The sequence below is a fragment of the Athene noctua genome, chromosome 30 (genome assembly GCF_965140245.1).
Source record: "Athene noctua chromosome 30, bAthNoc1.hap1.1, whole genome shotgun sequence".
Classification (NCBI taxonomy): Eukaryota; Metazoa; Chordata; class Aves; order Strigiformes; family Strigidae; genus Athene; species Athene noctua.
Window position 1 is genome coordinate 2,303,307 of NC_134066.1, and position 13,282 is coordinate 2,316,588.

The 13,282-nt window shown below is 42.8% G+C and overlaps 1 protein-coding gene across 2 annotated transcripts in view; it reads left to right on the forward strand.

Annotated features, from left to right (window-relative positions):
- Window positions 1–13,282, forward strand: part of DIP2B (disco interacting protein 2 homolog B) — a 68,174-nt gene that overhangs the window by 32,863 nt on the left and 22,029 nt on the right. The window contains exons 3-10 of one of the 2 annotated variants that reach the window (XM_074929781.1): window positions 3,336–3,479; window positions 4,869–4,994; window positions 6,670–6,882; window positions 9,296–9,439; window positions 10,173–10,292; window positions 10,916–11,113; window positions 11,357–11,448; window positions 11,951–12,061. In XM_074929781.1, coding sequence (XP_074785882.1) covers window positions 3,336–3,479; window positions 4,869–4,994; window positions 6,670–6,882; window positions 9,296–9,439; window positions 10,173–10,292; window positions 10,916–11,113; window positions 11,357–11,448; window positions 11,951–12,061 — 1,148 coding nt within the window. The remainder of the gene's footprint in view (window positions 1–3,335; window positions 3,480–4,868; window positions 4,995–6,669; window positions 6,883–9,295; window positions 9,440–10,172; window positions 10,293–10,915; window positions 11,114–11,356; window positions 11,449–11,950; window positions 12,062–13,282) is intronic. The other variant, XM_074929782.1, reaches the window with a different exon arrangement.

Consider the following 13,282-nt stretch of genomic DNA (forward strand, 5'->3'; position numbering starts at 1 on the left):
GGAATTATTTTCTTCCGTATTCAGTCTGAGGGGTATCACAATTGCAAATAAAGCTTGCCACTTGACTCTAGGGAATAAATTTCTCCATCTTGGAAATAATAGCCAGGACTAAATCAATGGAACACCTGAATTCTTCCTTCATGTCTCGTACAGGGCAGAATTAAGATCCATCTAGCTAGTAACTCCTGCAGAAGTAACTCCGAGCATCCTCAGCCTGGTGAGTTCTCGGCCTCCGCAGCCCTGGAAGGCAGCAGCAATCACACTGAGCTGTGCAGCCCTGCCTGCTGCTGAGCCAGGCTGGCCCCTGCCTTCTGGAAGTGCCGCTCAGGCTGACCTGTAAACCTTAGCCACTGGAGCTGCTTATTGACAGGACTTGGAAAAAAAATCATCTTGTTACAAGGAATAGCCAGTCCAGCACTAGCACTCCTGTTCAGTTCTGTATGCAAACCAGCAGAATAACAGGCTTGCCTGCTGCTTTTCTTCTGTCAGATGAATCTAGCACTTACTGTCCTTGTTATTAATGGAAACATTTATCCTCATTGTTCATACATGATGCTTATAATTGTTTTTCTAATCTAAAAATCTTTTTTAGGAAAAAAATCTCTGATTCTCTAAATCATCGAACCTCTTCTGTTGTCAGAGCGGAGGGATCACAGAGCAGTCAATTCTGCTTAAAAACTAAGGACGATTAAAAAATCCGTAGCATCCTTCAGAAGCAAATCTAAACTAATTTATTCTTCACGTCTCTGTAGATTCAGATCCTGCCAGCAGAAGCTGCAGCTACAGCAGGATTATTACAAAGAGAATGCTAAATAAGTCACCTATCACCTGCCAGGCTTAGCTCACTTATGTTGCTTTGTTGTACAACCGTTTGTGATTTACTGTAGCTTTACACTTCTTCCCTCATCTGTGCCTGAACGCTTTGTTAGGCTCCTGTAACATGTTGTTATGTCACGGCAAAATGTTTAACCAGAGAGCTTGCTCTTGGTGTGTCCTGTCACTTAGAGACACGTTTGATCCCTTTGCAAATGGAATGTCATGTTTGCCTTGTGATGCCCTGCAGAGCAGATGAGATGCTTTTGCAGGACTTAGGAGACACAACTGAATATGAATTTAATAATTCGTTTTAAATAGTGTTAAATCTGCTGCTGACATCTAGTGGGTACTTGAATTTGTAAATACTCAAATGATCAGAAAGCATTAGGCTTTTCTTCTCAGTCTGTGAAGTTGTCTTGTCTTTGGATCAAAATAAAACTCTTGGTTTTGATTAAGGCAAATAACATGCTACAAAGACGTTAAACTGGTTATCGGTGAAATATGTTCCAGAATGACAGGGAGGGGACACAAACACTGATTCTTTTGGATGTGGGTAAACCGAAATTTTGAATTGAAAAGTCTTGCTCTGAAGTCCAGGTCTTCTGATTACCAGGTCCTGCACCGAAAGTGCGGGAGCCTCTCTTTCTCTTCCATTCTACTTTTTGTGCTGCTGGCTGCTTTGGACAGGCGATGGTTCTGTTTGGGTTAGCCAATACACGTTATGATACCCCAAAAATACCTGGGGACATGGGGAGTAGCTGTTTGTCCCCGGAATATGGTTTGAGAATTTCTGGCTAGCAGGATATGCCCTTTTCAGCTACAGGTTCCAATTCTTTGGCACGATGGCAGTTTAAAGAATTATTAATACAAGCTCAGTATCTTCCCTCCAGTGAACGTTGATGTTACTGAAGAACTGAGTAAGAGGTGAAAAGTTTCAAAAAGGTTTCCAGGCCAAATAGCAACGCTTGGGGTTGAGAGAGAACTTCTTCCTGGAACACAGGGCCCCGTATTCTTGAATTTTTTCCAAAGCGTTTAATGCGGGGTTAAGTGGGCAGTGAGTCTGCCGGAACGTTCAGTTAATACTCTGCTCTCTAGGATGTTGGTACAGGAGATGCTGAAGATTTCTGCAACTAGTTAGGTGTGATTTGCTAGTATTGTGAGTTCCCTGAGCTTGAGGCGCTTGCCTTAAGTTGTTTACCTAAAACCACACGCTAAGAAAGTGGTATAACTGGAATTGGAGTCCAGGATTTGTGGTTTCCTCTTCATTTCTCTGACCCTTTGGTAGCTTGTGAGAATCCATAAGCGGCGCGTATTTAGATGACACAATTGTTCTTCTTTTTGCATGACTTCAGGTGACAACCTGAAGGTAATTACAGCTCTATGACCTTTGGGTTTTAGTTTTTAAAAAGTTCCCACTGACACACGGGTTTGTTTTAGAATTGAGACTCCAGTAGCAACAATTCCTAGTGCCCCGTGCTGAATTACGTCATATGACAATTTCTTATCCAGATTATCTGTTTAGCTCCCTGTATTCATGGAAAAACCAAACTTTTCTAGGATGATAAAGCCACTCACTTCTTGTCACACTGAAAGGAGCCAGAACCTGGACAACTAGAGGTCTGCTTGGTTTTGTAATTAATGTGAACAGCTGAGGCTCTTGCCGCTGGTGTATTATTGGTTTTCCTGTCAATAACATGCACTGGCCAGCAGAACACTGAGTAACAAACCCGGCTTCTCAACGTATTTTTCTATGGGTTTGCTCTTCTCACCTCAAAAATAATTTGGAATAATGACTGACTGCATTAAGCCCCTTTACTCCTTGTGCCCATAGCAGCGGCGTCTGCAAGGAGTCTGGTGTGAGTGATGATGTCCAAAAGCAGTTCCCGTATGTTGCTTTGCCACAAGTTAAACCGAGAATTCTCTTCTGTCTTAATGCATTAATGTGAGTATGGTGCAGTCCTGTTCCCATTGGAAACGTGGCAAAATCGGGAGCAAACCGTACAGATACCAAATCACGAAACACTGAAGTTCATTGCAAATGGCCCTGTTAAGTGTGTGGAAGTGTAGAACTTAACCTGCCTTATCTACTGTGTCATGTATCAAGACTTATCTGGATCTTATCACCTTTGCTTTTGTGTTATGTAATGGATTCTTTAAAGGTGACCTCATCTCCCGATCCCTGATCGGTTACTTCAGTGGTATTGTGTGTTATGGCACCTGCTTCAGATTTGTTGTGAATTGTCTCTTACTTCAAGTGCCTAAGAACCCCTAAAAAAGAGAAAAGCTGGAAAAAAACTCTTTAAAAAGAGTAAGGTCAAAAAAGGGACAGGTATTTCTTAATTGCTTAGGGTATAATTAGACGTATTAATATACTAATTTATATTAATCCACTTCACTACAAAAAAAACCCAACAAACTGGGGGGGGGGAATCCTGTAATTCTGTGCTAAAAGGGAAGAGTATGGTCAGAAAAAGCTGCTCTTGTTTCCTGCTCTCAGACAGCTGTCAACTGTTTTCCAGGGGTTGATCCAGCGTTACAGAAGGAATCCAGAACTCAGATGCCCGCTCCATCGGCGACTCCCGCCTCAGCATCATCCTCCTCTTCCTCATCCAAATTTCACCGAGCTCGCTCCGGGGGAGCCCGAGATGAACGTTATCGATCTGGTAAGGGCAGGGGCAAGACTCCACCTGGGATTCCTGTTCTTGAGGAGGAGTGTACTGTGTCCTCTAAGGAATCGAGCTCATGATTCGTCCCTGATGGAAAGTCCTGCCCTGGTGGTTCTGTGTAGAGAAACATCAGGCTTGTAGGACTGCAGCTGCTGAATCCAACAGAACGCTAAGCAGAAAAAGCAAGTAACTTTTTTGACACCTTGATTTTCTGGCTCGAATGCAACTATTCAGTGCGAGTCATTCACAGGATGGAAAGCTGCTTTTAACCATGTCTGTAGGTAACCAGATTCAGTGAAGTGACAGGTAATAATTTGTTCCTGGAATTAGTGACTCCTGGGCATAACTGCTCTAGGAGCTTGGAGAATGAGAGCTGGCTGTCTCCGTCTGTGCTTAAAGTGCCTCCAAAGAGCAGCAGAAGTGGCTGACTAGCAGCCTGCTGACTTCCTTCTCGCTTGAGGGAAGGAGAAGGTGGCAGCACCTATTTTTTATTTTTTTTGTTTCCACCTGGTTTTGTTTTTCACTTTGCATTAGCAAGATTTAAGTATTCTTTTCAGCAGGGGAAAATAAAGTATATCAAATACACCTTCTCTGGTAACACTGCTGTCTTATACCACCATTTCATAGAGTGTTAGAAGAGCCTAGTTTTCTGGTTTGGGGAAAAACATAATTAAAATACATTAATCTGAGAAATTAATGTAGATGAGCTCTCCCTTGTCATAGCAGTTTTTGAATAAGTTGTCTTCTCATCACCGATATATCTTCCTTTAAAGAGTTCTGGATATTTGCAGAGGGATGGAAGCCTCAAGTCCCAGCCCGTTTCAGTTACTAATCAGCATGTATTTACAGGCACAGTTAGTAACTTCCAAGATTTACATGAAATCTGCATCCATTCAGGTTTTTGAACATAAGGTTTTTTCCTAAATCAGACAACTGGCTCTGAATTTGTCAGTTTAGAGACCAGAGTTGCACCTGGGGCTGTATACGCTGTTAGCTTATGTGCATATTTTAAATTGCACACAAGCATATTTTAGAATAATCTTTGGTTGAGAGGAACAATCTGGTAGGGTTGGAGTTTTTATAAATGTTGCTAGAGACACAAGGATATAATGACTAATCCAGAAGATTCCAGGCTGAAAAACCTGGCCCTGCTATTAGCTTGCTAACTTCAGAAACCTCAGTTTCCCTGTTATAAAAAAAGAAAAATGGGGGGGAAAAAAAAAAAAAAAAGGAAACGTTACTCATGAGATGGCAAAATGTAGTTGTTAGGGAAGGTGCTGTAGGATGGGGGGTTGCGTATGGTCGCGTAGCGTGTGTGCGAGCCTTGTGTGTCGTTCTTCCTCCTCTGCTGGCGCAAAACTGAGCGTGTGACCTCCTGCCCCGCAGATATCCACACGGAGGCCGTCCAGGCGGCGCTGGCCAAGCACAAGGAACAGAAGATGGCCCTGCCCATGCCCACCAAAAGGCGCTCGACCTTCGTTCAGTCGCCGGCCGACGCCTGCACCCCCCCAGGTTCGGTTCCTGCCGCGTGTGTGTCCGTGTGAGCCTCGGACACACGTGGGTGACGGTTCCCAACTCGAGGGGCTGTGACTGTCCAAGCGCTCGAGCTCTTCAGCACCTTCCTCGGGGCTTTGTTACTCCTGTAGCTCTTGTTCCCGTGGAGCTGCTGGTTTAGGGCTGCAAAACTGACTCCTGGGAGTTTTCAGTTGGCAAGAGCTGAGCAGGCTTTCTGGACTGAGGCTGCTTCTTTTGCTTCCCTCACACCTATTTCAGTTGCATAATTCACATTTTAATTTTGTTAAGGTTTAATGCTCAACGTACAGGGAAAAGATTTGCAGCGATGTACATTTCTGGGCAAGGACCTCGAAGGGGTCCTGCGGGATTCCATGACTTGCATGGGAGGGATTAGGAAGGAAAAGTCCTGCAATGGCTGCGGCAAAATCCCTCGGATAACGTGGTGTCTGTTGTGGTGCATGTGCCTCAGATATTATTAAACCTCTCTGTTTTCCAGCAGCTGTGTGCACTGGCTTAAAGATGAATATGTGTAATTTTCGGCAGTGACTTCTCTGTTGTCTCTCATTGTGCAGAAGCATCACAGTCGTTTGGATTGATGAAGTCATCTCAAGATTATGGATTCATATCTCATTGTGAATTCATATCTCTCTGCTAGGCCACTTCACTCATAGCTATTCTTTTACCTCTTTTTTTTTCTTTATATTTCCTTTTTTCTTTTCCTTTACTGGGGGCTAATGCATGTTCTCAGCATCTGCTTGGGTCTCAGCTTTGTACTGACTTGTCCAGCACTACAGCACGTCCTGAGCTGTGGGTACCACCCAAAGGTTGGCACTTACAGTGTGTCTGGAGTCTTTTTCTTCAGCTCGTGACTGCATTCTACTTTGGCAAGTAGGTAGAACGTGATTTAATAGTTTGGTTTACAACTGGAGTGTAGGCAGGCAATCACTTTGAAGAACACGTAAATTTTAGACCAAAACCAAACGGAATGTTTTGTGTGTAGCGCTGTGCAACCTAAGGTATCAGGTAATGGGTGCTTTCTTCACGATAAATAATTAGTTCACAGCTTTAGGACAGAAAAGGTATCTGTTCTCTTGGAAACGCAGGATGCAGTTCCTTCTTGTAGTCTTCTGTTTTGTTTTGGGGTTGGGTGGTTTTTGTTTGTTTTTCTGCAGCTGAAAGGGATCAGTGTAGAATACCAGACAAAGGCATTTTCTGCGTGTGGCCTTGGCACGTTTGTTTCCCAGTGCCTGCGTTCTGCTTTGTTCCTGTGAATTTTTCAGTTTTGACAACAATACTGACCCCTCACTTTCCATTTCAGAATTACCAGAGTTAGGCAATACAGCACCTGATATTACAGAATATGAATGGAAAAGTAACGAGAGATAAGTTAATAAGCTTGGAGAACCCAGGGGAAGGATACTTGTCTGAGGAGGTGAATCTTTTGTGTGCTTTAAACAGGGGCAAAGCACCAGGGGTAAATGTGTTCACACTGGAGATGTCTGCTGCTTTAACTTCTGTTCTGGCCGGTGTAACCTTGTTTGACAAAGCCTGTGAAAAGAAGATCTTCGTTTTTACAAGCCTGTGCCATTGATATGTGAATTGGAAAGAGAGCATGTTCAGTGCAATGTGCTTTTCCCTAAGCAGCTAGATTTTCTTTTCTGCTTCCACACAGACACGTCTTCCGCATCCGAGGATGAGGGGTCGCTAAGGCGCCAGGCTGCTCTTTCTGCTGCATTGCATCAGAGCTTACAGAATGCTGAGTCTTGGATCAACCGATCTATTCAGGGGTCATCCACATCTTCATCAGCATCTTCTACACTTTCCCATGGAGAAGGCAAAGGGACCAGTGGGTCACTAGCTGATGTATTTGCCAATACTCGAATAGGTAGGAGATGGGTATCAACAGAAAAACTGCTTCAAGTTCAGATTGTATTAATAAAGCTGGAGTTGTCCATTGCCTGAGGGAAATTCGGATCAAGAGTTTAGTTAGTTTTGATGGAACTTGCAAGGATTTGTCGGAATCGCACCACCACGATGCTTTTTTCCTGAAGAATTTCAGATTATTGAGTTGGTTGAAAAAGGGGAAGTGGGAAGCAGGAGCTTATCGAAGTAGAAAAGACTCCAGGGTCTGTGAGAGTATTGTGAGGGTCGGTAGGCACAACTTTCTCGCTGTATACTGTGTTGCTTATGTCTACGGCTCTTTGAAGCTACTGTGTGTACAAAGCTACCGTATGCAAGTAGCATTTGGCATCTGTGTCCTCATGAGTGCCACAGGGGTGTCTTTGCCTGTGGAGTGGGGGAAATGCTGTGTTTTAACATTCTCATTTTGCTATAAGCCCTAATGGTTTCTTGTTTGCGTTAGATTAAAAAAAAAATAAATAAAAGAATGACCAAACCCAGCCATATATATGTGAACAAATGAGCATGTCATTGAAAAAATAAAATAAAATAAATGGTTACAGCAGAGTAAAGATTTAGCACAGATCTTTCATGACTAGTGTGAGAATAATCAGAGCAACCAGGTATTGAGAAGACGGAGCAAAATCTACAGATCTGGATACCCCAGGCTCAGTTTTTTGAGGCTCTGAGGTGCTCCTTGCTGCTGATGCTTGTTTGAAATTGCAAAGTTTGGTTTTGCTCTGTGTATGTTTGTCTTTTTTTATCTGCTGTTAGGGACGTTACGCGTCTTAGGAGATGTCTGTATTTTGTGTGCTCTCTGCTTTTGCTTAACTGGTTCGGGGCAAGCAGTGCATCGAAGTGCTGGTGGTTTTAACTGTTTCACTTAATTTTTTTTGTTGTTGTTGTTATCGCTGTTATTTTTGTTCGTTTATTTGCTGGGATGCAAGTTGTTTTCTGAAATGGAAAACTGGGGAAATTGCCCATAAAATGTAGTCAACTTAATTAACGTGTCTTTGAAGCAGAGAGGCTGGTTTTAACTGGAGCCTACAGAAAGCCACGTTACCTTTTGTAATGAGTTAAGGTAATCTAGCTTTTAACCTGCAGAACCACTACTATCTAACATAATTAGTATTTTATGCAAAACAGAAGTTTAAAATCTTTGTTGGAATTGTATTTACCATGTAGATGCCACGTTCATCCTGTTAACACCTAATTTAAATAGGAACTCTCACGTATGCGATCTTTGACATCTCTTTGGAGAGAACAATATAAAGTCCCGCAAATGTTCGGAGGTGTACAAAACCTAGGTCGGTCCCAGTGATCTTGAAGTTCAATAAATGGGAAATACTCCTTGCCACCGTAGTTCCAGAGGTGTGCAGAAATGGATTTGTGATTTTTTTTTTAAATTTTTTTTTTTTTCTCCTCAGAAAGAGGGTTGCAGAGAATCGACCACGAAAACCTTTCTGTGGGAATTATTCAGTATCTGACTTCCTTCAGACTCTCTCTGTGCAAGCCAACATACAGTTTCAAAATTTTTTTTTTTTCCCCTTTGTAAGCAACAGTTGCTGGTTCCATTAAGCTAGAGTAGAATATTCTTGCCTTATCAGATGATTGAACCTACTGTGTTGTATAAAGAAATCCCATGTAAGCAAAATTGCTTATTTAAGAGAAAGTTAATGAGGGAATTACTGAAGTATGCAGAGTTACTTGCAGTTTTGCAGCTTACAAACTCATCTGAAAAGCAGAACAGTGTCTTGCAACTTAAAGCCAAAGTAAGACACAGCTCACTCTATTCATTACATTTTAAGTTTTTATTTAACTACTGGACAGGCTCATACTGTTTAGCCACTGAACTGGAAGAAATTTAAACCAACTGATTTTTTTTTTTTTGCTGATCTGCTTTAGTCAGTAGCCTACCACATGTTTTGTTTTAGAAAGCCCTTACTGACCAAAAATTTAAATCAGTATAATTCTAGCAAGGGAGATTACTGCATAGGTGGTGTAGGTTTTTGTTTTGGGGCTTTGAATATTTCAGAGCTCATGTGGATCTCAAATATTTTATTATTTTTTTTTTTCTTTTTACAATGCTGAAAGTCAAGAGACTTAGCTTGATTTGAAGGTTAGAGACCAAGAATAGGAATTCTGTTTTGGTGAACCACTTTCCTGACCTGGACAAAGCCACTCATCCTGTGCCTTTGTTTTCTGTTTTCCAGAACAGATAATGTGCACCTCCTAGACCTACTTAATATTTAGGAAGCCGTGTGTTTAACATTAATAAGAGCCATTCAACCCATTAAATTCTTAAGATTGTTGGTAACAGGTAACTAACACTTTGCTTGTTCCATCTGACAGTAAAAGTTATATGTTAATTGCCGTCTCAATTTTCTCCCTTTTTTTAGAAAATTTCTCAGTTCCCCCAGATGTCACAGCAACTACCTCCTCTTCCTCAGCACGCCCAGCAGCGATTGACCTTCCTCCTTCGGGGATTGTGAAAGGCATGCACAAGGGATCTAATCGCTCTAGTCTGATGGATACTGCTGATGGTACGAAGCTTTCCGAGCACCCAGAAATCAGAACGGTGTTCAGGCTGAGCTGGGAGGACAGATCACCTGACTCAAGTTGATCCCATTTAAGCACTTCACAAATTCAAAATGGTTCTGGCATTGGCACAAACCCATTCTTGTGTCACCGTTGGGGCATTGGCACTAACACATCCCCATGCTGCAGCAATTACCTGCTCTGTACTGAACTGGAGAAAATCACGGGGGAGATAACAGGCTTTTCTCTACCACTTTTTAAGGAAAAAAAAAAAATAAAAAAAATTTACAAACGCTTAGGTAGGCTAATTGTTTTAAAAGCTTTTGTCCTAGACTCCCCCAAAGGAAAGGTAAGATGAATGAAATAATGTAATTCTTGACTACAATAAGCTGAGGGTGCTCCCTCCGGGCTGGCTGGGGTTGTGCGGAGGGAAGTGTTAAGGCTGGTGGTGGTGTCGTGTCCTCCCCCTGCCAGCTCTTGCACCGGCAGTGCAGTGTGTCAGACAGAGGGAGGGCACCTTTGGGAGGGGGAAATGCTTTAAAAATGAGTTCCTGTCACTATAGCCTTTCCCGACCACTGGGTTAAGAGAATCCCAATGTCATCCCACCTTTAATCATGGAAGCCGGTGCTTGAATGAGTGGGCACGCTGAGGGAAGTGTCCTCTGGTGGAAGGAGGTAAGATGTAAATGTTAACAGAGCTCAAGAACACTTTTATTAGACAAAAATCTTTCCCTCCAGGTGTTCCTGTGAGTAGTAGAGTCTCCACGAAAATTCAGCAGTTGCTTAACACCTTGAAAAGACCTAAAAGGCCACCCTTGAAAGAATTTTTTGTGGATGATTTTGAAGAAATTGTGGAAGGTAATAGCACCAAATAATAATTTTTTTTATTAATCATTTATTATAAGTAGACAGACGTGCACAGGCTGAATTTATTTATGCCACTGCTTTTGAAGTTGACTCTGGTTTGCTGTTTGCAGCTAGCAGCAGCCTTTGTGAACAGTCTGATACAAAACCAACGTTTGAAGTGGTTTGAAGTCATTCACTGTACTGCCGAGCTTTGAGTGGCTTCCTCAACACTAAACTACTTAAAATAACTAAAACTTATTAACAAAAATATTTTAAATAGATTTTTAAAACCCCCTTCATTTGCTTAGGCTACTTTAATTATTTCCCGGAAGGAAAATAATTTTATTTACTGATAATTTCATTACAACCTGATTTTGTAAGGTTATTTTTCTTTTCTCCAAATCAGTGTTACCTTCCTCCCTAGTGTATCAAGTACCTTTTAATAGCACCTTATGAGAGGTTCACAGTGTGTTTTTTCTTTTGTGCTAGGCCTTCCTAGGAAGTGAAATGTAATAGGGGTCCTTGAACCTAAAGGCAATGAGGAAAAGCTTTTGTTTTCAGCGTGTCTTTCCAACTTAACTGTCTGTTAATAAGTGGGTGAAGATGAACTGGAAACGTGATTGAATTTTCTTCAGTTCCACAGCCTGACCCAAATCAGCCCAAGCCTGAGGGGCGCCAGATGACACCGGTGAAGGGAGAACCCCTGGGCGTTGTCTGTAACTGGCCTCCTGCCTTAGAAGCAGCACTGCAGCGCTGGGGAACCACACAAGCGAAATGCCCCTGTCTGACAGCACTGGATGTTACAGGAAAACCAGTTTATACCCTGACGTATGGTGAGTTGAGCCCTGACTTCCGTTGCTGAACTGCTCCGAAAGAGCAGCAGTTGGTAGAACACGGGGGTGTTGGTCTTAGGAAGGTATCTGCAGCCACCCTGGGTTTTGAGAGCTTTGTAGACAAACAGTGTCACTGAAACAGAGGACCTGACTGTAGGTGGTAAAAGCAGTCAAGAACAGGAATGTTCTCTTGTCTGCTGGGTTGGTTTGGAGTTGTGCGAGTCTCTCTTCTTTGTGTTCTAGGCAAATTGTGGAGCAGAAGTCTCAAGCTGGCCTACACACTGCTTAATAAACTGGGGACCAAAAACGAACCCGTGTTAAAACCTGGAGACAGGGTAATGAGTTTGGGACTGGCTGGTTCTTCCTCTGAAGTAAAAAGAGGGTTGGGGGGGGCTGTAACTTACCACAGACACTGTAATCCTGTTCTTTTAATAGCAAGACTCTTACCCAGGGACAGGCTATTTGGGAAAGAAGCCTCTGTGATTTTTTCAGTCCTGCTGGCTGCTCTGTAAGCAACTTCTTGGCTCTGGGCTTTGAAATACATCTAAGGAAGAGCATTGCACCTCTGAGAGAAATACAGAGGTTTAGATCTGTGTTTTGGCTGTGTGTGCATCTCCATGTACATGGGCACAGAGGGAGTGCTGGCACTGCTGCGGGGGGAGCTCCTGCACGGACACACGTTCTGTGGAAGAAAGAGAGCTTAAAGGCTCCCTGTGAAAAATGCTGTGGTAGAATGGGAAATAACACAAAGTTTTTTCTGACTTTTAGTCACTACAGATCTGTACTTGGCCATTTCTCCTTGTATTTCAACTAACAGAACGTTTTTGTGAATTGTAGGTAGCCCTTGTTTATCCCAACAATGACCCGGTCATGTTTATGGTGGCGTTTTACGGCTGTCTCCTAGCAGAAGTCATACCAGTGCCTATAGAGGTACCTCTTACCAGAAAGGTAACGTTGATGGAACTTAGAGGAGTGATAGGCTGATGTGGGATGAAAATCCAAATCAGACCATCAACCTCTGAAAGTATTTCACAGCATCCAGCTGCTGCCTTAGCAGCTCTGTACCAACGCAGTGTACAAGACCTTTGCGAACCTGGAAGAGCTCTTTAAAAATGGAAAAAACCGTATTGACCGGGGAGCTGTGCTGGGAGGCTGGGAGTGGTCGATTCCCCTAAACGCTGAAGTCTTCAGGACAGGTCACACTGTGATCTGCTCCGTGGGATGGGGGGGTCTCGCCTCCGGCCACGCTCAGCACCTGCCAGTCCTTGGACTCTGCTGGAGACTGAAGGTGCTGAGTATTTCTGAAGGCTTTTGAGACGCTTTTTGTGAATATTTGCTGAACGAAATGTTTTCTTTACCCTTACCAGAATTTTTGCAGTATTGCCATATTATTGCTATACCAAGAACTGTCTAAAACTATAAAATTTCGTAAGAGAAAACAAAAGCAAGAGGGTAATGGCAGACGTATGGCAAGAGAGGCGGTAATGACCTGGCAGGCTGGTCTGGTAGCACTGTGGGAGGCACAGAGCTTTGCTTTCATTTGTCTGCAACCTGACAACTGCTATGGCAACCAAAGACAAAATTAAAACTTCTCCCAGTATTTGCCCAATCAGATTTCTTAGCGAGCTACCTCATTTCAGTGTTTTTATCGTTGTGCAATAGAAATTCGTTCCTAGGGAAAGAGAGGCCTTGTTATTTCAGTGTAATTATACGTTTTGCTTTTTTAGCCTCATGATTCCTCTTTGAAGCATCTGGGCTTCCATTAATGAAAATAAATGGTGTATGCTCGATGCCTGGATGCTGGGCATGAGCACTTGTTTTCTGTGGATTTCACATCCAATGCATTTTAGTCTTGCCAATGTAATATTTGTTTTGTACATTTGGATGAAGAGTTCCCTTTGAGAACCACCACATCTCTCTGCAATCTGTCCCCAGTTACATAATCATTTCCTTTTTGAACAAAATGAATTGAAAAGACTTGGTAGGCAGAAGATAAAGTAGCCCTTCTGCATTTTCGTGATGGATTATCATTCTCTTATGGACTTTTATTGCCTTGTAGGTATGTCTCCCTTTTCACCCAGCAGGCCTTTGTGCTACATCTCTATCATCTCCCAAAATGTGTCCTCACATGAGCTTGGCAGGGGCTGTGCCCGTCCCTACCAGACTCTG